Source organism: Trifolium pratense, linkage group LG4 (assembly GCF_020283565.1).
Source record: "Trifolium pratense cultivar HEN17-A07 linkage group LG4, ARS_RC_1.1, whole genome shotgun sequence".
In the NCBI taxonomy this organism is placed as follows: Eukaryota; Viridiplantae; Streptophyta; class Magnoliopsida; order Fabales; family Fabaceae; genus Trifolium; species Trifolium pratense.
In genome coordinates this window covers 14081013-14103024 of record NC_060062.1, presented here as the reverse complement: position 1 = coordinate 14103024, position 22012 = coordinate 14081013, and the positions used below count along the sequence as shown (strand labels likewise).

Below are 22012 nucleotides of genomic sequence, written 5' to 3'. Positions count from 1 at the left end.
TTAATAATATGTTGGCAAATCATTTATTGAATATGAAACATTATCATGTTAATATCTTATTGGATATAAAATGAGACAACACCTTCACTACCTACCCACTTTCACACTCTCACTAGTCACTATTCGATATCTATATATCTATATTGAAAATTGAAACACGTTCTTCATTGATCTTTATTAATTACACTCACCCACTTGTATTTTCAACCTTATAACATCCATTCATCAGAACACACATGCTTCATGCTTCAACTTCTCATTTCTCATTCATTCCAAATCCAACAACATGACACTTACTCAAACCTTTACAATTTTCTTTCTCTTCTTTGCTCTATACTGCGGTTTAGACCCATTTAACCACAGTCCCATATCAAATTTCCCTAATTTTGATGCCAAAAAGGTTGACATGCCACCATGGTCTGAGGTTCCTAATGACAGAGATGGACACAATTTGTTGCAAAATTCAGAGATTAAATTCTTGAACCAAGTACAAGGACCTGAGAGTATTGTCTTTGACCCTCTTGGTCGTGGACCTTATACTGGTCTTGCTGATGGTAGAATTGTCTTCTGGAATGGACATTCTTGGCTTGATTTTGCTTATACCTCACCAAACAGGTTGGTTAGTTGCAATTCTTTAGATTAGAAATTTTGAACACTAATTAAATTGAATTATGTCATTTTCTCAAATTATTATCGTTTGGAGGTGTCAGTGTCGTGTCTGGCATCTGTGTGTCTGTGTTTCATTGATTATATATAGTTGCAGTTGTGTTTCATTTCTTGATATTGGAGAGAATTGTGATCAAATGTAGCCTCAATTACAGTTGCATTGTGACTCTGTGAGTGTCGTGTCCGGTGTCTGTGTCCTGTTTTATTGATCATATATAGTTGCAGTTATGTTTCATTTCTTGATATTGGAGAGAATTGTGATCAAATGCAGCCTCAATTACGGTTGCATTGTGTTTTTGGAAACATAAAAAACCGTTCTGTTGCGGTCTAGATAATGGTTGTGGAACTTTATTTAAAATCTTGATATAGTCTATACTTTGTTAGCGGATGTGATAGAACCTGTAATCTGGAGTTCGGCCGCGAGGTAAGTAAAAAATGGTTCTTTCAAGGATTTTTCTATTTAAAAAGAAAACGATGTGCTAGTTGAGTTGAATTAAGTTGTATTGAGGGAAATCCAGTTAGAATATTGCTAGATCCATAGTTACAATATTCATTGAACTGTTGAAAGACAATTCAAGGTTCTTAACCAAAAGTGAGTTCTGAGACATTTCATTAGTTTGAAATAGCAATTATCTGAGGAGTGGTTTGGGGGACAGAACATAGAGGTTGGATTTTGGAGTGATATAGGCTTGTGAGATCGAATCCGTCCACCAGCATTTCTAACAATTGATTACTAACATTTGTATCTTAAGAAATAGCGATTATCTTAGAATGAGTGATTCTTTGGACAATTGTATAGTCTGGCATTTAACTACATTCATAGATTAACACGAGGACTGTTAGTGTATTCTTTATTATAAGATGCTATCAGAACGATGAATACCAGCAACATTCTTCAAACCTTCTGATATTCTTGTTCTTTAGCTTTTACATGAAGTTTATTTTGGTCCTTTATTGTTTAAAATATTCATTTTATTTCTTGCAATTTACAACCACAATGACCAGAAGCCGTATATGTATCTTCCTTTCACTATATTTGTATCGAAGAAAGAACGAACACAAAAAAATAGCAGCAGCAAAATATGACAGGAAAAAAAAAAAAGAACCGAACCAACTAGCAAGAGTGGTGTTGATAGGTATGATATTGTTTATACAAGGAAGCGTAAAAATAAAGAGAGAGGTGTGAATAGCCACGTGGTGGAGATAGAATAGGGCTCTAGTTTCCTAATTATTCTGATTGGAGAGTGAATAGGGATTTAGTTCCTGATTATTCTGATTGGAGAGAGAATAGGGATTTAGTTTCCTATTTATTAGGATTTGCTGATTGGAGGAGGACGCAGAAAAATATTCAGTCACAGTCTTTGCAGAGGAGTGCATAAGCAGCTCGAAATGCTTATTTTACCCTAATTTCCTGTTTTTATTTCTACTTTTCTTACTATACTGTATTCATGGTTAGATCCCGTTTGATCTCTAACCTTATTCAATAAAATAAGTATAATTTCCCTTTTGTTGAACTCTGTGTTTCGATTTTCCTTTTCTATATCAATTGAACCCTATCAATTGGTATCTAGAGCCTTGGTTAGATCTCTGACAGTGTAACAATATGGAAAATAGAATCGATCTCGTAGAACAGAAAACAAGCACGATGGAGGCGACGATGGAACAAATGCGTCAGATGTTGGTAGAATTGCAATCGCGTCCTCAGATCTCGGCGGATCAGGTTCGTCAAATTATGGCTGAAACACAAAACCGCCAGCGTCATGGACGAAATCGGAACCACGAGGAAGACGATGGGAGCGATCACAGCGATGTGTCATCAGAATCACGACGTCGTCCAGCACGTAATAATGGTGGTCGCCGTTTTCAATTGGGAAGAAGTGGGAGGCGATTAGATATACCGATCTTCAAAGGGGAGGATGCGTATGGGTGGTTAGTACGAGTAGAACGATATTTCAAGTTGGCTGAAATACGTGTGCAGGACAAAGTGGATACTGTGGTGTTGGCGTTGGAGGAGAAGGCTTTGAACTGGTTTCAATGGTGGGAAACACAAACACCATTGCGAACTTGGGGAGAGTTCAAAATAGCAGTACTTAAAAGATTCCAACCTGGGTTATTGCAGAACCCATTGGGACCACTACTCAGTCTAAAGCAAAAAGGGACTGTTTTGGAGTACAGAGACAAATTTGAAGAACTGGTAGCACAATTACGTAGGGAGGAAAGGGTGATGTTGGAGTCAATTTTTTTAAATGGGTTGAAGGAAGAAATTCAAGCAGAACTGAAATTGTATGAAAGCCATGACTTGGCTGATTTAATGGACAGGGCTTTACTCATTGAAGAGAAAAATGAAGTTGTGTGGAAGAGAGGAAGTGGTTGGAGGGATAGAGGAGGTACCTCAAGGTTCAAGGACCCTGGGGAGTATGGTGGGTTTAAGAAGGAGAATGGGAAGAGTGGCTCAGTGAATACTGATAGCCGAAAGGGAAGAAGTCTTAACCCTGCAGAATTAGAAGAAAGAAGTAAGAAGGGACTATGTTTCAAGTGTGGGGATAAGTGGAATAGGGAACATGTGTGCAAATTCAAGCACATGCAATTGAAATTATGTGAAGCAAGTAGTGAAGAGGAGGAAGGAGAGGATTGGGTGGAAGAACAGAAGGAGGAGGTGGAATTAGTGGAGGAACTAAAGACATTACAATTGTCCTTGCAGAGTAAAGAGGGATTCACCTCCAACAAGTCTTTTAAAGTGTGGGCTGATATATGAGGTAGGAGAGTGTTGACATTAATAGACTCAGGAGCTACAAGCAATTTCATAGCTTCTAAATTGGTGAATGAGCTTAGTTTAGCAGTGACTGAGACACCTGCTTATATCATTGAAGTAGGTAACGGAGAGAAGGTGAAAAATCATGGGGTTTGTGAAGAGTTGGGATTTAGCATCCAAGATGTTAAATTTCAACAGCATTTTTTTATCATGGAACTTGGTGGTTCAGAGATGGTTTTGGGAATGGACTGGTTAGCTAGTTTGGGCAATATAGAAGCAAACTTTGGTAACTTGTGTCTGAAATGGGAGGTGCAGGGCAACAAGTACATGATTCAAGGTGATCCATCCATGTGCAATAGTCAAGTTAATTGGAGAACATTGTTGAAAGCTATCTCTAAAGAAGGAATGGGGTTTTATGTGCATGAAGTGCAGGCAGAGAACCAAAGTAATCATGGAATTAATTCTGACTGGGAAGAAGTAATTGCAAGATTTGAAGAAGTGTTCAATATGCCTACTGGGTTACCACCACCCAGAGAACATGACCATGCTATAGTTTTACAACCAGGTGCTTCTATCCCTAACCTAAGGCCTTACAGATATCCTTTCTACCAAAAGAATGAAATAGAGAAAATGGTAAAAGAAATGATGCAGGCAGGGATTATCAGACACAGCACAAGCCCTTTCTCTAGTCCAATATTATTAGTAAAGAAAAAAGATGGAGGCTGGAGGTTCTGCACTGATTACAGGGCTTTGAATAAGGTAACTGTAGTTAACAAATTTCCTATACCTGTTATTGAAGAGTTACTTGATGAATTGGGAGGGGCTATCATATTTTCTAAATTAGATTTAAAATCTGGTTATCACCAGATTAGAATGAAGGAAACAGATATAGCTAAGACTGCTTTTAGGACCCATGAGGGTCACTATGAGTACTTGGTCATGCCATTTGGTTTGACCAATGCTCCATCTACATTTCAAGCATTAATGAATGATGTATTAAGACCCTATCTGAGAAAATTTGTGTTGGTATTTTTTGATGACATTCTAATCTACAGCACCAACAAAGATGAACATATTTTACATTTGACAGAAATTTTGCAAACTCTACAAAGTCACAAACTGTTTGCAAATAAGAAAAAATGTTCATTTGGCCAAGCAGAAATTGAATATTTGGGCCATATTATTTCTGGTGGAGGAGTATCTGCAGACCCTAAGAAAATAGAAGATATGTTAAAATGGCCGATTCCCAAGGATTTAAAAGGGCTTAGGGGATTTCTGGGCTTGACAGGTTATTATAGAAAATTTGTTAAAAACTATAGCAAAATAGCCTGGCCTTTAACGCAGTTATTGAAGAAAGATAATTTTAAATGGGGAGAAGAGCCACAACATGCTTTTGAAGTCCTAAAGAAAGCTATGACCACTATACCAGTCCTAGCCATGCCAGATTTTAAGAAAGATTTCGTGTTAGAAACTGATGCTTCTGGCCATGGTATAGGTGCAGTGTTAATGCAAGAAGGCAAGCCCATAGCATACATGAGCCAAACTTTATCTGCTAGAGCTCAAGGTAAATCTGTGTATGAGAGGGAACTTATGGCTATAGTAATAGCTGTACAAAAATGGAGACCATATCTGCTAGGAAAAAAATTTATAGTTCACACTGATCAAAGAAGTTTGAAACACATTACTGAACAGAAATTGATGGGCGAAGAGCAACAAAAATGGATTGCAAAACTGATTGGTTTTGATTTTGAGGTGAAGTACAAACCAGGGAAAGAAAATAGTGCTGCTGATGCCCTTTCCAGACAGATGCAATATGCCTCTATTGCTATGGTACAATGTGAAGCCTGGGAAGGGTTAGAAGAAAAGATACAGGGCGATGAAAAGTTGAAAAATATTATCCAAGACTTAATGAGTAATTCCTTGAGTCACCCTGGTTATCAATTAAAAGGAGGAAAACTGTTTCATGAAGGAAGGATAGTGATTCCAAAACAATCACCCAGGATTGCTTGGATCCTACATGAGTTTCATGACACGGCCACTGGAGGACATTCTGGTTATTTACGAACTTACAAGAAGATTGCCGGTTTGGTGTTTTGGGAGGGAATGAGAAAAAACATCAAAGCCTATGTTGAATCTTGTGAAGTTTGTCAAAGGAACAAATACCAAACTCTGAGTCCGGCAGGTCTTTTACAACCATTACCCATTCCCACTCAATTATGGAGTGATATCTCTATGGACTTTATAGGTGGATTGCCTAAAGTTCAAGGAGTTGATACTATTATGGTAGTAGTTGATAGATTGACAAAATATGCTCATTTCTTGCCGGTAAAGCATCCCTACACAGCCAAAGATATAGCAGAACTGTTTATCAAAGAAATAGTAAGATTACACGGTTTTCCTAGCTCAATAGTTTCTGACAGGGACAGAGTTTTTCTGAGTTCTTTTTGGACAGAACTATTCAAACAGGCTGGTACAAAGCTAAAGTACAGTAGTGCATATCATCCCCAATCTGATGGACAGACTGAGGTGGTGAATAGATGTTTGGAAACGTACTTAAGATGCTTGACAGGGAGACAGCCTAAGATGTGGCCTAAGTGGTTAGCATGGGCAGAATACTGGTACAACACCAATTACCATGCCTCTATTAAGTCCACTCCTTTTGAAGCTTTGTATGAGAGAAGCCCGCCAATCTTAGTTAGAGGAGATGTGCAACTTTCTGCGGTAGAAGAAGTCAATAAATTGACTGCTGAAAGAAATGAAATGATTAGGGAAATGAAAGATCAACTGCTGAAAGCCCAAGATCAAATGAGGGTACAGGCCAATAAGCATAGAAGAGAGGTGGATTATCAAGTAGGAGACATGGTTTATTTGAAAATCCAACCTTATAAGTTGCAAAAGTTGGCGAAAAGGTTCAATAAAAAATTGAGTCCTAGATATTATGGACCCTATGAGATATTGGAAAGAGTAGGAGCTGTGGCTTACAAACTTAAGCTACCTGAAGACAGTAGAGTGCATCCTGTTTTTCATGCATCCTTGCTAAAGAAGGCAGTTTCAACTAATGTAGAAACTCAACCTTTACCTACTTGCATGAATGAGAGTTGGCAATTGGAACCAGGCCCGGAGGAGGCAAGAGACACTAGGGTCAATGAAAAAGGAGAGTTGGAGGTGTTGGTAAAATGGCAAGGATTACCGGAATTTGAAAACTCATGGGAATTGGTTCAAAAGATGAGACAAGAGTTTCCTGATTTTCTCTTTGAGGTCAAAGAGAGTCTTGAAGGAGGGGGTATTGATAGGTATGATATTGTTTATACAAGGAAGCGTAAAAATAAAGAGAGAGGTGTGAATAGCCACGTGGTGGAGATAGAATAGGGCTCTAGTTTCCTAATTATTCTGATTGGAGAGTGAATAGGGATTTAGTTCCTGATTATTCTGATTGGAGAGAGAATAGGGATTTAGTTTCCTATTTATTAGGATTTGCTGATTGGAGGAGGACGCAGAAAAATATTCAGTCACAGTCTTTGCAGAGGAGTGCATAAGCAGCTCGAAATGCTTATTTTACCCTAATTTTCTGTTTTTATTTCTACTTTTCTTACTATACTGTATTCATGGTTAGATCCCGTTTGATCTCTAACCTTATTCAATAAAATAAGTATAATTTCCCTTTTGTTGAACTCTGTGTTTCGATTTTCCTTTTCTATATCAATTGAACCCTATCAGGTGTGTCACAAGTCCATGTCCAAACTTTGAAAAATGATGAGTCCTAATTTAAATTAGGGATTTCGGGGAAGTCGATAACAATGTAAGCCATCTTTGGTGGATATTTTGACGTGTCACGGCTAGCTCAACTCAAAATATGAACACATTTAACGGTGGTGAGTAAATAGATGATTTTTTCCAATGTTGCGAAGATAAATGACCAATATGAGTTTTGAGTAAGGACCAAATACATATTATAGACTGATTTTATGATTTAGCAAATTTTATTTGCAATAGCCTATGATTAAGTGGTAATGAAATTTTCTTTCTCTATTTAAAAATCAGGTCATTATGTAATCCTCTTCCTATACAAGATGCAACACCATTTAGTTATGTGAAGACTGAACATATCTGTGGAAGGCCTTTGGGACTAAGATTTCACAAGAAAACAGGTGAATTGTACATTGCAGATGCGTATCTTGGACTCATGAAGGTAGGACCCGAGGGTGGTTTAGCAACGACTCTTGCAACTGAAGTTGAAGGGGTGACTTTAAGGTTTCCTAATGATGTTGATGTTGATTCAGAAGGAAATGTTTATTTTACAGAAAGCAGCGCTATTTATCAGAGGAGGTATTGTTTTGTTGTTAAACTTTTCAGATACTGAATTGCAACCTTTTGAAATTTTCACCATTTTGGGTTCAAGAAAAGTATTCAAATAAAGTTGAATTTCTATGTATTACCCCCTAGCAGTTAATGGAACCAACCTTGTTACTATTTGGTCATAGAGTGGTGACAGCATGAGATGTTTGATGTATCTTGAAGTTCTGAAGTCCGAAATACTGATAATTTTTGTACAGGAATTTCATTCAGCTGGTATTTTCCGGGGATGATAGTGGCAAAGTTTTGAAATACAACCCTACAACAAAGGAAACCACTGTTCTTGTCAGGAACATTCAATTCCCAAATGGCATTTCCTTAAGCAAAGATGGTTCCTTCTTTGTTTTTTGTGAAGGATCTATCGGAAGGTCAGTAAATCTTACTTCTTTAGCTAGCAGATTCTTTTTTCCTTCCTTATAGACAAATAATAGTAAATTAGTGGATTATGTTTTCAAAGTTTGAACTTTGGACCTCTTGGTTAGTATTCCTTCGGTGTTCCTCGGCTCACCAGCCTAGCTTCCTATTTAGAAATTTTACCTGCCATAGCATATTAACATGATATATCCTTGTAAAATGATATATTTCTACGAAAGAATTAAAATAAGACAAAAAATTAGTTGAACCGGCTAATCTAAACTTAATGTTTGCAAGTCCTATATTACATTCCTATGTCTGAACTACTCATGTTAATATAAGTGTTACTCCCTCCGTCCCACAATAATCAACCTTTGTGAAAAAACAATTATTCCAAAATAACTGTTACGCTATTCTTAATTTGTGTTAAATTGTCAAATGTCTATTATTGTGGCCGGAGGGGGTACCTTTTTAAATCATTTGTCGCTTATTGTGTAGGTTACGTAAATACTGGCTAAAAGGAGAAAAAGCCGGAACTTCAGAGATCTTAGCAATCCTACCTGGAGCTCCTGACAATATTAGGGTAAATGAAGATGGTGATTTTTGGGTGGCACTTCACTGTAGAAGATCTATGTATGCATACTTTACTGGTTTATATCCATGGATAAGGAAAGCTATACTAAAGTTTCCTATACCAACAAAATATCAATATTTGTTTCAAATTGGAGGGAAGCAACATGGAGTGATTGTGAAGTATAGTCCTGAAGGTAAATTGTTGCAGATATTGGAAGATAGTGAGGGAAAAGTTGTTAGAGCAGTGAGTGAAGTTGAGGAGAAAGATGGTCAACTTTGGATAGGAAGTGTTCTTATGCCTTTTATTGCAATTTATAAACTTTAACTTATTTTCTACCTTCAATCCTTAGATCTATTGATGACATTCACAAAGTTTAATTTTGATTTAAAGTTGTCAATAATGTACTTAATTAAGTTCTAAGTGGAAGGAAATAGAAATCCCGCGATGAGCTTTGCTTCCATCTTTTCGTTTTTCTATTAGTAACCAAAGAATTGGGTTCAAATGAGTTAGAATTTTGGATAGAACAATTTTTTGTCAGAGACCACCTTAATCTTCTCCACTATTTCATTCTGGTCTTTGGACACATTACCGAAAATCATATTGCTCCTCGTCTTCCACAGTTATACGGCTCAATGCCAAATAAGACTAAACCCCTTATATGCTCGCTTAGTCTTAATCGCACCTATTAGGAGGGACTTTGCGATTTATACCTAAAGACCCCTTCAGCCTCCACCTCCAAAGCCTCCTCGGCAATTAGGTGATTAGCAAGAAACTCATGTTGATTTGACCGAGAAAGAGTCGCCTTCATTTAGATCCCACCCCCAGCTATCTTCAACCAAAGAAAGATTAACTCCTACCAACCTTTCTAACATCCTTTCTACCAATTCCTCTTTCCATACAAAAAGACTCCTCCTCCAAACGAACCTCCAACCCCACGTCTCACCCTCCCTCACCATAATCTCGGAAAAAACACACATAATGGAGAATCTCCAACCCAACTATCTAACCAAAAACGAGTATTTTCACCATTCCCGGCCTTTCAAACCAAAGCTTCGGAAAACCAATTCCTATCTTCCACCACTTTGAAGCATATCTTTCAAAATTAGCATCTCCCAATTCAACTTCATACAATATTTTTTCCCAAGTTTTCACCACTAAAATATCCTTCCACAATGCACTCCCCCTTGAATTATCCTCCATAGTCCATATCCATTTGCTAGTAAACTAAGATTCACAACTCTTACATCCCTCACTCCTAAACCTCCTGTTTTGTTTTTTCACTTGGCACACCAAATTCCATCTAACTCGATTAATCTTACTCCCTCCATGTACACTCCCCCTATAGAAACTCCCTTTGGATCCTCACCACTTCTTTCATAACTTTCACCAACATTTTCATAAAAGATAAGTAAAATATCGGCATTGACTTGAGAACCACATTTAACAACACTATTCTTCAACCAAGGCTAATATATTTATTCCCTCAAGAGTTCAATGTAGTCCAAAATTGGTTAATCATAGGTTTCCTTGTCGATAAACTTCTTGAATTTGCACCTACAGAAAGACCAAGATACTTAAAAAGGAAGGCTCATACTCATAAACACTCAAATTTTTTAGCATTAATTCTTATAAAAAAAATTAGCATTAAGAAATGGAATACTAATGTTTATCTTCACTTCACAACCCAATGGATGTAACAACTGAAACAATATGACTCTCGGCAAACACTTTACAACATTAGTTGCATAAATAACTAGGATAAACCAAATACATAGTCTCATCAATGCCATGGAGATGGAAATAAATTATGACATAAGTTGTTTTCGGCTTATTTTAATAAGTCATCCAATATTGTTTATGAAAACAGCTTATAAACACAGTATAATTTTATCTTTTATTATAGAATTAACTTATATAATACTAAGTGTTTAATGAAAAAGTTTCAAACTTTAGAAAGTAGGGAGTCTCCGACTTTTTGAAGGTCCGGTTATTAAAAATAGCCATACTAAAAGAAAAGCCAAAAAATTAAAATAAGTGTCAACGATTTAAATTACAAATAACATTAATAAAACTAAAAAAATAATCTTTATAAAAATCGAGTAAACAGACAAAAAATCTTTATAAAAATCAAAGGATCAATCATCAATCTCAAGTGATTAATAATCTTCTTTAAATTGAAGTTTAATTTTTGAATTAATAATTATTAGTCAAATTTTACTTATCTCGATCATCCTTCAGATGATCGGGTCTCGAAATCAGAATTTTTTTTTGACGCAGTCTTCTTTATTTAAAAAATAAAAAATCTGATTTTTTTTTTAAGCAAAAAATCTGAATCTTCTTAAAAAGCTCAAATTTATTATATTTATTTTTATAATAAATAAAAATAATAATATTAGATACCATATGTCAACAAAATTAAGCGAAGTTACTGACATCACACTCACACAGCTCGAACACACTTTCTTTCTTTCCTTTCCTTTCGTTCTCCCGCCTCGACGCACAAATGGTATGTTAGGGTTCTTCATTCTTCGTCTATCGATTCTCTTCTTTCATTTTCCATATCTAATTTTTTTTTCTTTTTTATTATTTTCTTCTTTAAATCTTTTGATTTCAGAGTGATATAAGGAAGTGGTTCATGAAATCACATGATAAAACAAACAATGCCGACGGTAACTCCAACAAACCCTCCGGTCAACCTAAACCTACTCCGGCTAAACCCGACCTGGAGAAAACTGTTAGTGCTGTTATGCTTTTACTAATTCAGTTTGAATGAGTATTTTTTTTAATCCCTAACTGTTAAGTGTATGTGATGTTAAAATAATGATTTAGTTTTGGAATTCATAGATTCTATTGTATGATGCATGAATGAAAAATTTACAAAATTTGAAGAATGCAAGAGTTTTACATGTTTACATTGTCCACTGAACCGAAAATATGGCGTTTTGGATTATTATTGTCTATTAAGCACGGACACCAGACACAACACTGACACAAAAATGGATACATCGACACACCGGTAAATTCATTGAAAGTAATTGTATATGCTGGTGTTGAACAGCGCACACGCCTTTCATCAGAATGGTCGGTGCTATAGAGATTATTGTGTAGAGATTTATTAGTTTGCAACTTTGCATGTAGGAGTAATGATTTGGTTGAGTTTTTTTTTTCGACTGAAAATTGCTCATTTTTAATTGGAAAATGCTGAATGTTACGAGACAATCAGGGCACGAAATGCATGACTATTTTTAATTGGTTCATTTTGACACTTAACCCATACATGATTTTGCGTCAAAGATGGAAGTAACAGTATTTTGTTTTCATAAATACAATACACATGCGTGAGAGAGGAGGATTTTCACATGTTCACGTGTTGCTTGCTGATTCCCCTTCGTAACAAATAGCACCACTCTTGTTAATAACTAGTATTAGTAACGGTATATTGTTTTCTTAAAAACAATACACGTGCGTGAGAGACGAGGTTTTCACATGTTTGTTTGTTTCTTGTCGGTTCCACTTTGTAACCAATAGCACCACTCTTTCTAATAACTAGTATTAGTACCAACACGTGTGGCAACACGGGTCTGGAGAGAGTGTCGCATCATACATGTTAATTAAATAAACGAGTGGAGTGAATCAGAGTTTTCTTATTAGTAATTAACAGATTTGCGCGATTCATTAAAGGATGGTTCTTGGTAAATGATTCCCTACGATTAATGTGTTTTTTATTAAGAGCTTCACAATTAAGGGAACTAATTGTCTCTCAGTAGGGCTTAGGACTTGTTTGTATTTCATCATTTGAAAACTTGTGAGTGTAAAGGAAGAAAATGTCTTTTTGCAGGTGCCTGAAGGTCAAACAAGTTCGGGCAGAAGGAAAACTAGCAAATATTTTAATACGGATAAGCCAAAGGCAAAAGAAGAGGTAGAAACGCAGGTGCTCCCTGCTAAAAGAAAGAATACGAAGGACAGTAATGAAGATGATGAAGATGACTCTGTTCTGCCCACTAATCAAAAGAAATTAGCTGGTTCCACTCCTACAAAAAAATTGAAGAGTGGGTCGGGTAGGGGAATCCCCCAGAAACCTGCAAATTTGGATGAAAGTGATGAAGACGATCAGAAAGATGCTGTGTCTCCTATTAAATCTGGTGGAAGGGGTCGTGGTGGAAGAGGAGCATCAACACAAGCAACTGGTGGGAGAGGCCGAGGGGGTGGTAGGGGGACCACCCAGAAATCTGCAGATTTGGAAGAAATTGATGAAGATGACGACAAAAATGCTGTGTCTCCTGCTAAATCTGGTGGACGGGGTCGTGGTGGAAGAGGAGCTTCAACACAAGCATCTGGTGGAAGGGGCCGAGGGGGTGGTAGGGGTGGATTCATGAATTTTGGTGAAAGAAAAGATCCTCCACACAAGGGAGAAAAGGTTTGAAGTTATAAAAAATCTGGATCTATGAATTGATTTATTTTTCTTATTAATGCACTGAAACTTCTTTCATGTGTTGCCAGGAAGTCCCTGAAGGTGCTCCTAACTGTTTAGCTGGTTTAACTTTTGTAATCAGTGGAACACTGGACAGGTATTCACATAAATCTGTAGACTTGCACGAAGCAGAACTTTGTTTACAGATTATTGCTTGCCCATCTCTCACTCCCTCTTTCTCTATTGATTATTTTGTTGATGTTGATGTTCTCTTTCCATGTACAAGTTTTAGGTCATCAATTGTTTCATGTCATTTTCACTCTTTTCAGTCTATATATTTTTTTCTTTTGCAAATTTACAGTTTGGAACGAGAAGAAGCTGAAGATTTGATTAAACGCCATGGTGGCCGTGTCACTGGATCAGTCAGCAAGAAAACGGTAATATAATGCTTTTTATTCAACTGCAACTAAATTTAATTAATCCGCATGCGATTAACATCTTTTGTTTGCAGAATTATTTGTTATGTGACGATGATATTGGGGGAAGGAAGTCTGAAAAAGCAAAAGAGCTAGGGTTGGCATTCCTATATCTGTACTTTTAAATATTACAAGGTATTTTAAAAGGGTTACACATTTTTCTAACACTTACATTTCTCTTTATATAGAACTTCATTCCTCACAGAGGATGGATTGTTTGATATGATCCGGGCATCAAAACCTGCAAAAGCTCCCAAGCAAGAGGAATGCAAAAAACCTGTGAATAAGGCTGTTGCAGCGCCACTGCCATCCCCGTCAAAAGTTCCTCTGAAAGCAGAAACAAAGGGTAAACCCTATGAATCATTTTGTGGTTTTATGTTACTTGTGTTGTCCTTTTGATTTCCTTTCTTATTATTGATGAGTTAGCAGCAGCTCTTAAAGTTGTTACAATCAAAGGGCGTTCATTTACTTATGTTCTGACTTGAGTTCCTTTATCACAAATGCAGCCTCATTGTCTTCATGCTCACTTTCCAACAAAGCCAAGCCTGAGAAGGCTACTACCGTTCAATCTAATTTGACGTGGACAGAGAAACATCGACCTAAAAACGCAAAGGATATCATAGGGAATCAGTCACTTGTATAATAGCTCTTCTTCATTACCATATTTTGGTGGTTAATTTTTATCTTATGTATGTATGCTTGGATATGGATCATCATTTTCTCTTTTCTTAAATGTAATGGTATATAGGTTTCACAGCTTCGAAATTGGTTGAAAGGTTGGCATGAGCAATTTTCTAACACTGGTGGCAATGAAAAAGGAAAAAAGCAGAATGACCCTAATTTCAAAAAGGCTGTCTTGTTAAGCGGAACCCCTGGTATAGGCAAAACAACTTCAGCAAAGCTGGTGTGTCAGGAGCTTGGTTTCGAAGCCATGGAGGTGTGGTGACATTTCTAATTAAATTTGTATACAGCAAAGGTATTCGTCCATGACCTAATTTTCTTGTTATGTCGGTCAATATTTGTGTTGAAGGTAAATGCTAGTGATAGCCGTGGAAAAGCTGATAGCAAAATTGAAAAGGGAATTAGTGGAAGCAATGCAAATTCTATCAAGGAATTTGTGGACAATAAGACCTTGGAATTTGGGGACAAGGATAGGTTGGTCACTCATTATTGTAATAAGTAATTTGTGAGTCCATAACTTATACCTTGTTAAGTCTCTATAACTGTAAATTTCAGGTCAAAGCAGTCCAAAACTGTTCTTATTATGGATGAGGTTGATGGGATGTCAGCTGGTGATAGGGGTGGTGTTGCTGATCTTATTGCTAGCATCAAGATATCAAAAATTCCTATCATCTGCATTTGTAATGACCGTTATAGCCAGAAACTAAAAAGCCTAGTGAACTACTGTTTGCTTCTTAGTTACCGGAAGCCTACAAAGCAACAGGTCTTTCTTGCATACTACTCACTGCCAGATGTTGTTTCTCTTTTATGTTATATTTGAAATCATCATTCATTTATATAATGTCTTTTTGTTTATCTCTTTTCATCCAAGTCATATGGATTTGTTCAAGTTCTATTTATTTTACATGTGAAAACAATAGGGATCTCTTGTTTGTACAAACATTAGGAGTGCCCCCGCCAATTTTTTTATGGTTATTATATTCAACATAATAGAGTTGCCTTTACCGGTTACTTGAGCAAATGAGTGTTGTTATTACTCGACACTTCTGGGAGTATGTTATTTGACTATGGAACAAGAACATAATTTACTTGTGTTTTATTCTATTAATTGAGCTTGCTCTATTTTTGATTGTCATAAACTTGTACATTAACTTCCATGTCTGTCTGTCATATGATATTGGTGTTCCACTTTGGCCAAGTTTAATGCGTGACTTTCTTGAATCTCTAATGTCTGTCTCTAATATTTTGGTGTTGTATTTGATCTTTGACTTAGGATTAGTTTTCAATCATCTGAGCTTTCATCTATGATGACTTAGTTTGGTTGTCCCGTTACCCTTGAGTGAATCTGGTTAAAATTAGTAAATCTTATGTATAAAGTATACTTATTCTCTCATCCCCATTTTCTGAACTATCTCCTAGGGGAAGTATCTAGGGCTGGTTTGATATTCTAACAATGTTCATGTTTATCTGTTGGATAAAGACGATAATGAAATAAGGGAAGATTAGAAAAAATAGAGAAGGGAGGCTAGCTTTCATAAAGTGAAATGACACGAGCGGAATTCTTATTCTCATCGAAAATATGAATAGTAAATGCAGTGATGAATAAATAATAATTGGATAGCAAATAAAATAACGTCATCCAAGTGCAACTCTATTCAATGTCGTAATTTTGCTTCAACTTTAAAGTCATTCTACAGTTTTGGGGGTAAATAATCTCATCCAAGTGCAACTCTGTTCAGTGTCGTAACTTTGCGTCAACTTTGAAATCATTCAACATTTTTGGGATGAATGAAAAAATTGTTTGTTCTTACTTTTTTGACATAATTGTTCTTACTTTTTTGACATAATGATATGCAGTAGGTTATCTCTCTGTTTTCCCTCCGCCATAGTGAAAGATGGGGTGTATATTTGAATAAAGAATCTCACAGTTTTTACTTTAGAATGTGTATTATCTTACAGCTGGTAGCTTTAGTTTCTGAAGTCTGAAAATATGCTTAACATGTTAAAGCAAGCATGCCGAGGTGTGGCAACTTAATACTGAATTGTTTATTTATGTCAGATGGCAAAGAAGTTCATGGAGGTTGCAAAGGCTGAAGGGCTTCAAGTTAATCAGGTGATTTCTGCCAACATAGTTCTATCTTATATCTTGGAGAGTTTTACTCTACTTGATTTTGTGGGCTATGAGGGTACACAATTGATTTGAATCACTGTATCCTATTTTTCATAAAATCGTATTGACTAATGCATTTTCTTGAATTATTCATCATGTTTGTTATAGATTGCTCTTGAGGAATTAGCTGAAAGAGTTAATGGAGATATGCGTATGGCACTAAACCAGTTACAATATATGGGCCTCACCATGTCAGTGATCAACTACGATGATATTAGGCAGCGCTTGCTCACCAATGCGAAAGATGAAGATATTTCACCATTCACGGCTGTTGATAAGTACGATATTCATCTTATTTAATTACTGCACTTAAACTATGATTTATTGTCATGCACTTTATTCTAATTTGCTTGTTTGACTTTCTATTTTCTTCTTCAAAATTGTTGCATTTCATTAACATTTTTTTAGTTGGCCGAACCCCGATATAATATATGAATTGGATATTTTGTGCTTTCATTCATGACATTGCAGTTTCGTTGTTCTTATAGGAAGAGCTAAAATAAATTATATTCTTACAGAATTAGATTTTGTTATCAAACATCATCTAATTGTAGCTAGATTTTCTGATAACTTTCGTATATAGCCATGCAAAGTACACACTGGACTCAATTGGAGGCTGTTTGGATTTCAAGTTCAAGTAATATTGCAATATGATAGGGTTAATAAAAATATGTTGACAGTAAGGGCTCAATTGGTGTGGCCTTCTGGAAGCAAAATATGGTTTTATTATTATATATAAAAAAAATCCTTATAAAATATGGTTTTTTGGTTTGGCCATCTTTTGTTCCAGTAAACAACAGTTGTCATTCTGCGTGATGTCCCCTTGGAATGAGTATATTTTAAATTACCAGCATCCGAGGATCCTAACTTTCATTTCAATTGTTGATCTATAATTTCTTTTTATGGAGTTATTTTTACTAGTTTGCCTAATGACACAAATGCGAATGTGGCGACATTCATAAGGTTTATGATAAGTTGTAGATCTGTTAAATTGTTATCATTTGATTAATTTCATCAGTGATCCAAGGTGGGCTCTGCATGCCAATGATTTCATCCTTTGATATCTGAAGCATTGACACTTTCCTTGCCTTGTAGGCTTTTTGGTTTTAACGCTGGAAAGATGAAATGGGATGAGAGGATTAATCTTAGCATGAGTGATCCCGATCTTGTTCCTCTGATTATCCAGGTTCTTTAATTCATTTCCACTTTTTTATGCTTTGTTTTGTTTGGGACTCATCTTTGCAGGGCAATTATATGATGACATTTGTACTTGGCGGTTCAGTGTTTTATACCACTACCACCTCTTGCATTAACTTAATTCAACTTTCATTAGCCACATATCTAGTTAATAAAAAGCACACAATTGCTGATTGAACTTAAATTTGGTTAAAATTAAAATGACATTAACACCATTTAACATGCCAAATATTATATGATGGAATTGGCCATATTCAAAAAATATCTAAAATCTGCTATATTATAATATGATCGTTGCATGATCTTCTTATTCAAGAATTTTCTTCAAGGGAAAGTTATAAATTATTTGGGCCTACGTGTTTGCTAATGTGATCATATCTCAGAGTTGCAAGTGATGAGAAATTTTCATTTAGGTGAGATAATATGATAGTTAATGATAGCTTTTTCTGACTTCATATTTAGTAATATTTACTTTTGTTGTTGGATAGCCCTTACTGCCCTAATGTTGTGAACTTGGTGTGTATTTCAAATGTTTCTCATTTTTTTATGACACTATGGCAGGAAAATTATATTAATTATAGACCAAGCTCTGTTAGTAAGGATGACAATGGTATAAAACGCATGAACTTGATTGCCCGTGCTGCTGAGTCTATTGCCAGTGGGGATATAGTGAACGTGCAAATTCGCAGATATCGACAATGGCAGCTCTCTCAAACTAGTTCTGTAGCATCATGCATACTTCCGTATGTAGCCTTGTCACTGCTCTGGGAAAATAACAAAATTTCCTGTTTGAAATTTTCTCCATCTAATTCATCTTTTCTCTTTATCATTGTTTCAGTGCTTCATTGTTACATGGGCAAAGGGAAACACTTGAACCGGTAAAAAATAGTTTTTCCTGTGAAGTTATTGCATTATACCATCTCTTCCCTAGTACCCCTCGCCCCCCTTTTTTTTTTACAGAAAATATATTAAAAGTCCTTGGCGATAATCTAAGATTTATGTTATGATAAAATTTTCAGATATTTTAACTATATGTTCTTATATTAATGTCATACCCAGGGGATTAGTATGAGTAGGAAGACATTGGACTTTTAGTTTGGTTGCATTTCCCAGTCAAAATACTTGTTTAATGGTATAAAAGAATTCATGAATCTTAATTACTGATTTAGCTAGCCAGTGTCTTATGTATGGTCTCATATCGTGAACAAATAGTCATGTGTGATGGGCTTTTGTGAGACTTTTTTCTACTTGTCTTTTCCATTGAACTTATCTGATTATGCTTTTAGCTTTGCATAATAATTGACATTGTTTCTGCAGGGAGAACGTAATTTTAATCGATTTGGTGGGTGGCTGGGAAAGAATTCGACAACGGGTAAAAACATGAGGCTTATGGACGACCTGCATGTTCACATTCTTGCATCTCGCGAATCTAGTTCGGGAAGGTAAATATGAATGCAATATTTTACTATCATGTTTACTCATGCTTCTGGTTCAGAGAGTATAAATTAATTTCATCTGGTGACATGATGAATCCTCTGTCAATACTTGCAAATCAATTGTCAGCCCTTGATGATTTTGGTAAGGTTTTGGATGGAAATCAAGTGCAGTTGAAACCCTGTGACTTTGCTCAGCTGTCAATGTTAGCAACTAAAACATACTACTAAAAATCAGGGTTATAATTTGATCGTGGTTTATACGGGTCTTGAAGTTATATGTCCAGTAGACTTCCAGAAAGCAAAAATTTCCATTACAGCATTGTCTAGTAGACTAATTGTGATTTCATAAAATATTGCAGGAATACTATTCGCTTGGAATACCTTTCTCTTATGCTTAAAAAACTTACAGAACCTCTCCGAGTCCTGCCTAAGGTTGGAAGTACATTATGATTTTTTGTTTTAAGCTTTTGAAATGTTTTAAGCTAACCTTTGGAATTTTAGTTGATTCACTCGTGGCTTTTTGGAAATTATCAGGCTGAAGCTGTTGAGAAAGTTGTGGAATTTATGAATACATATTCAATCAGCATGGAAGATTTTGATACTATAGTAGAATTATCAAAATTCAAGGTTCCTTGACTATATTTAACTCTCGTCTCTTAACCACAGTTGATCTCAACCTCAGGTTAATTTTTTGATATTCTGTTCATCAGGGTCATGCTAATCCGCTAGATGGCATACAGCCTGCCGTTAAGTCAGCCTTGACAAAAGCATACAAAGAGCTGAGCAAAACTCGGACGGTTCGAGCTGCTGATCTAATTACTCTTCCTGGAATTAAAAAGGCACCTAAGAAGCGGATTGCTGCTATTTTAGAACCAGCTGATGAAGGTGTGGAACAAGGTGATGGTGGCAACGCCTTGGACGAGAGTGATGAAGATAACACCTCTGACAATGATGAGTCAGGTACGTTTTGTGTTTTTCTTAAAATTCTGCATATATTACAATAGATCCAAAATGACTTCGTAATGACTGGAGCTCTATAACATTATTACTCTTCCATTAATCGATTGCTTATACATTATTCTATGATGCATGATTTAATAGAAGGCGCCACAACTGGCGAGAAGCTGAAGTCAGAACTTCAAAGTTTGAATTCAAAGGGTAAGATGCGCTATTAGCATCATGTTGCTTGATTGGAATATTTGGTGATTTATCCTTAACTAGAAGAGTGTGGTTGACTTCTCATCTATTTGTGTATGTAGGCATGCAAGTACAATTGGAATTGAAGGGAGCAGGAAGTTCCAAGAAGACATCTGGTGGTAGAGGTAAAGGTGCTTCCACATCTGCGCAGAAGGTTGCTCAAACATCAAAGACTCCTGCAAAAAGAAAAAGGTGAAGAAATATTGAAATGCCTTTTTCTGGGTACACTTTGAAGAGTTGTATATGGACCCTATTCGTGTAATTGATGTTAGGTTGTTTTAAATTTGAGTTATTTTTTAGCAAGTTTTCTAGGGAGGATTCTGTGAACCAATGTATTACTTGTGACCATTTTTCTTAAATTCAGATGATGCCTTGTGATATAAACTTACCTCAAGCTAAGAATTTTTTTATCGTACATTTATAAGATCGGCGATGCTGTAGGGTGATAAAAAATCAACAAACTCTCATAGATGACAATGGTGTACTGGTTGAATAGAAATATTAGACCGAGAATATAAATATTAACATTAGAGAGGTTGAGGTAACACCTGTTATAGTAAATATAGATCAATTTGGGGGGGGGGGGGGGGGGGGGGGGGGGGAGCAACCATCTTCATAAAGTAGTCCAGTGTAGTCTACTAACATCACACACATAGTCATATTCCACAGGTTTATCCAATTTCACATATTATCCTACACCAGCCATGCCGTACCGTATCTATGCACTCTCTTCAGCTTTCTCGTTAACTGTCGTTTGCAATTTGTGTCGCACCTTGACAGTTTGGTCACATTGGTAGTAGGTAGTAAAATCTTTATTAATATAATAAGACATGAAAAGTAAAATAAGGTTTTGTGTGTGATAAAGTAGCAAAGAATATATAGGATAACCTTTCTATAGGAAAACATATTTGTACATTAGTGGTAGTTATTCTTTAAAGTTTAAACATATTTGCAAAACTCTTTAGATTAGACCAATGTCCGACAATGATACATGTAGTTACATTCGATTGTGTAATTTTGTCAAATTACGACATGTGTCCGTTGTCTGTACTTTTTATTCATGATAAATGTAACATTTTCGTACAAGATCAACATAATTAAGAAAAATTGATGTTGCTTAGGATCATGACTTAAGTACTTAGCCATAATTTACCAACAACTCTCGACTTATATTTCCTACCTTTATGCTACTCATGTTTTTGTAATTTCATGTGGTTTAGAGTTAGGACAGAGATAGAGACAAGGATAGGTAGAAAATTTGAAATCCAAAATATCCTGAATTTTTTATGCATGAGGATATAAAAATCACATTGTAGTTATTTGTCTCTAAAGTCTAAACCATTAATCAATGACCTTTTCTCTCCCGACCCCCCTCATTTCTTTTCTACCCCCCAAAAATCCAATTTTGCCCCTTGCGGTATGAAAATTTTTTGCCAACAAACTTCGGTTTATATAAACCGAAGTTTTTAAACATGGAAAAAAAATTCGGTTTATATAAACCGAAATAACATATACCCCCCAAAAAGAAGGAAAATTTATGTGAAAATTCGTGTAGAGCTACCTGTGGTAAATTTATCATATCTCTCTGAATATAGGTCGTATGCTAATGATTTTTAATCCAGTGTAAAGAAGACAAAATATACTACAAGATTGACACCGGAATTATTAAATTTCATTAAGTATAGTATAAGAAAATCTACCTACAAGTTTGAGAAAAGTTTCTGCAAAATGTTGTAGATATACCT

At 35.9% G+C, this 22012-nt stretch overlaps 2 protein-coding genes across 3 annotated transcripts; both read left to right on the top strand.

Annotated features, from left to right (window-relative positions):
- Positions 1–47: 47 nt before the first annotated feature.
- Positions 48–9159, top strand: LOC123924590 (protein STRICTOSIDINE SYNTHASE-LIKE 3). The gene is made up of 4 exons (XM_045977536.1): positions 48–615; positions 7460–7744; positions 7972–8139; positions 8624–9159. The coding sequence occupies exons 1-4, from the start codon at positions 287–289 to the stop codon at positions 9021–9023; spliced, it is 1182 nt and encodes a 393-aa protein (XP_045833492.1). The 5' UTR covers positions 48–286; the 3' UTR covers positions 9024–9159.
- A 1928-nt stretch (positions 9160–11087) lies between these two features.
- LOC123919483 (replication factor C subunit 1) lies at positions 11088–20651 on the top strand. Of its 2 annotated transcripts, none has more exons than XM_045971399.1 (22): positions 11088–11205; positions 11314–11433; positions 12538–13116; positions 13200–13267; positions 13472–13547; positions 13622–13683; positions 13775–13932; positions 14093–14223; positions 14335–14523; positions 14617–14741; positions 14823–15030; positions 16327–16380; positions 16546–16715; positions 17533–17623; positions 18196–18377; positions 18473–18512; positions 18952–19076; positions 19430–19502; positions 19605–19697; positions 19781–20030; positions 20172–20228; positions 20330–20651. In XM_045971399.1, the coding sequence occupies exons 1-22, from the start codon at positions 11203–11205 to the stop codon at positions 20461–20463; spliced, it is 2988 nt and encodes a 995-aa protein (XP_045827355.1). In that variant the 5' UTR covers positions 11088–11202; the 3' UTR covers positions 20464–20651. The 2 variants fall into 2 exon arrangements, with proteins under 2 accessions (XP_045827355.1, XP_045827356.1); XM_045971400.1 differs by having other exon boundaries at positions 11101–11205; positions 20175–20228.
- Positions 20652–22012: the final 1361 nt, after the last annotated feature.

What these genes read in the sequence shown, in the direction of transcription:
- LOC123924590 (XM_045977536.1), top strand. Translation starts at nt 287, where the DNA reads ATGACACTTACTCAAACCTTTACAATTTTCTTTCTCTTCTTTGCTCTA. An exon ending in AGCGCTATTTATCAGAGGAG is followed by an intron (nt 7,745 to 7,971) that starts GTATTGTTTTGT and finishes ATTTTTGTACAG; the next exon opens with GAATTTCATTCAGCTGGTAT. An exon ending in TGTGAAGGATCTATCGGAAG is followed by an intron (nt 8,140 to 8,623) that starts GTCAGTAAATCT and finishes CTTATTGTGTAG; the next exon opens with GTTACGTAAATACTGGCTAA.
- LOC123919483 (XM_045971399.1), top strand. An exon ending in CTCCACACAAGGGAGAAAAG is followed by an intron (nt 13,117 to 13,199) that starts GTTTGAAGTTAT and finishes ATGTGTTGCCAG; the next exon opens with GAAGTCCCTGAAGGTGCTCC. An exon ending in GAAAAAGCAAAAGAGCTAGG is followed by an intron (nt 13,684 to 13,774) that starts GTTGGCATTCCT and finishes CTCTTTATATAG; the next exon opens with AACTTCATTCCTCACAGAGG.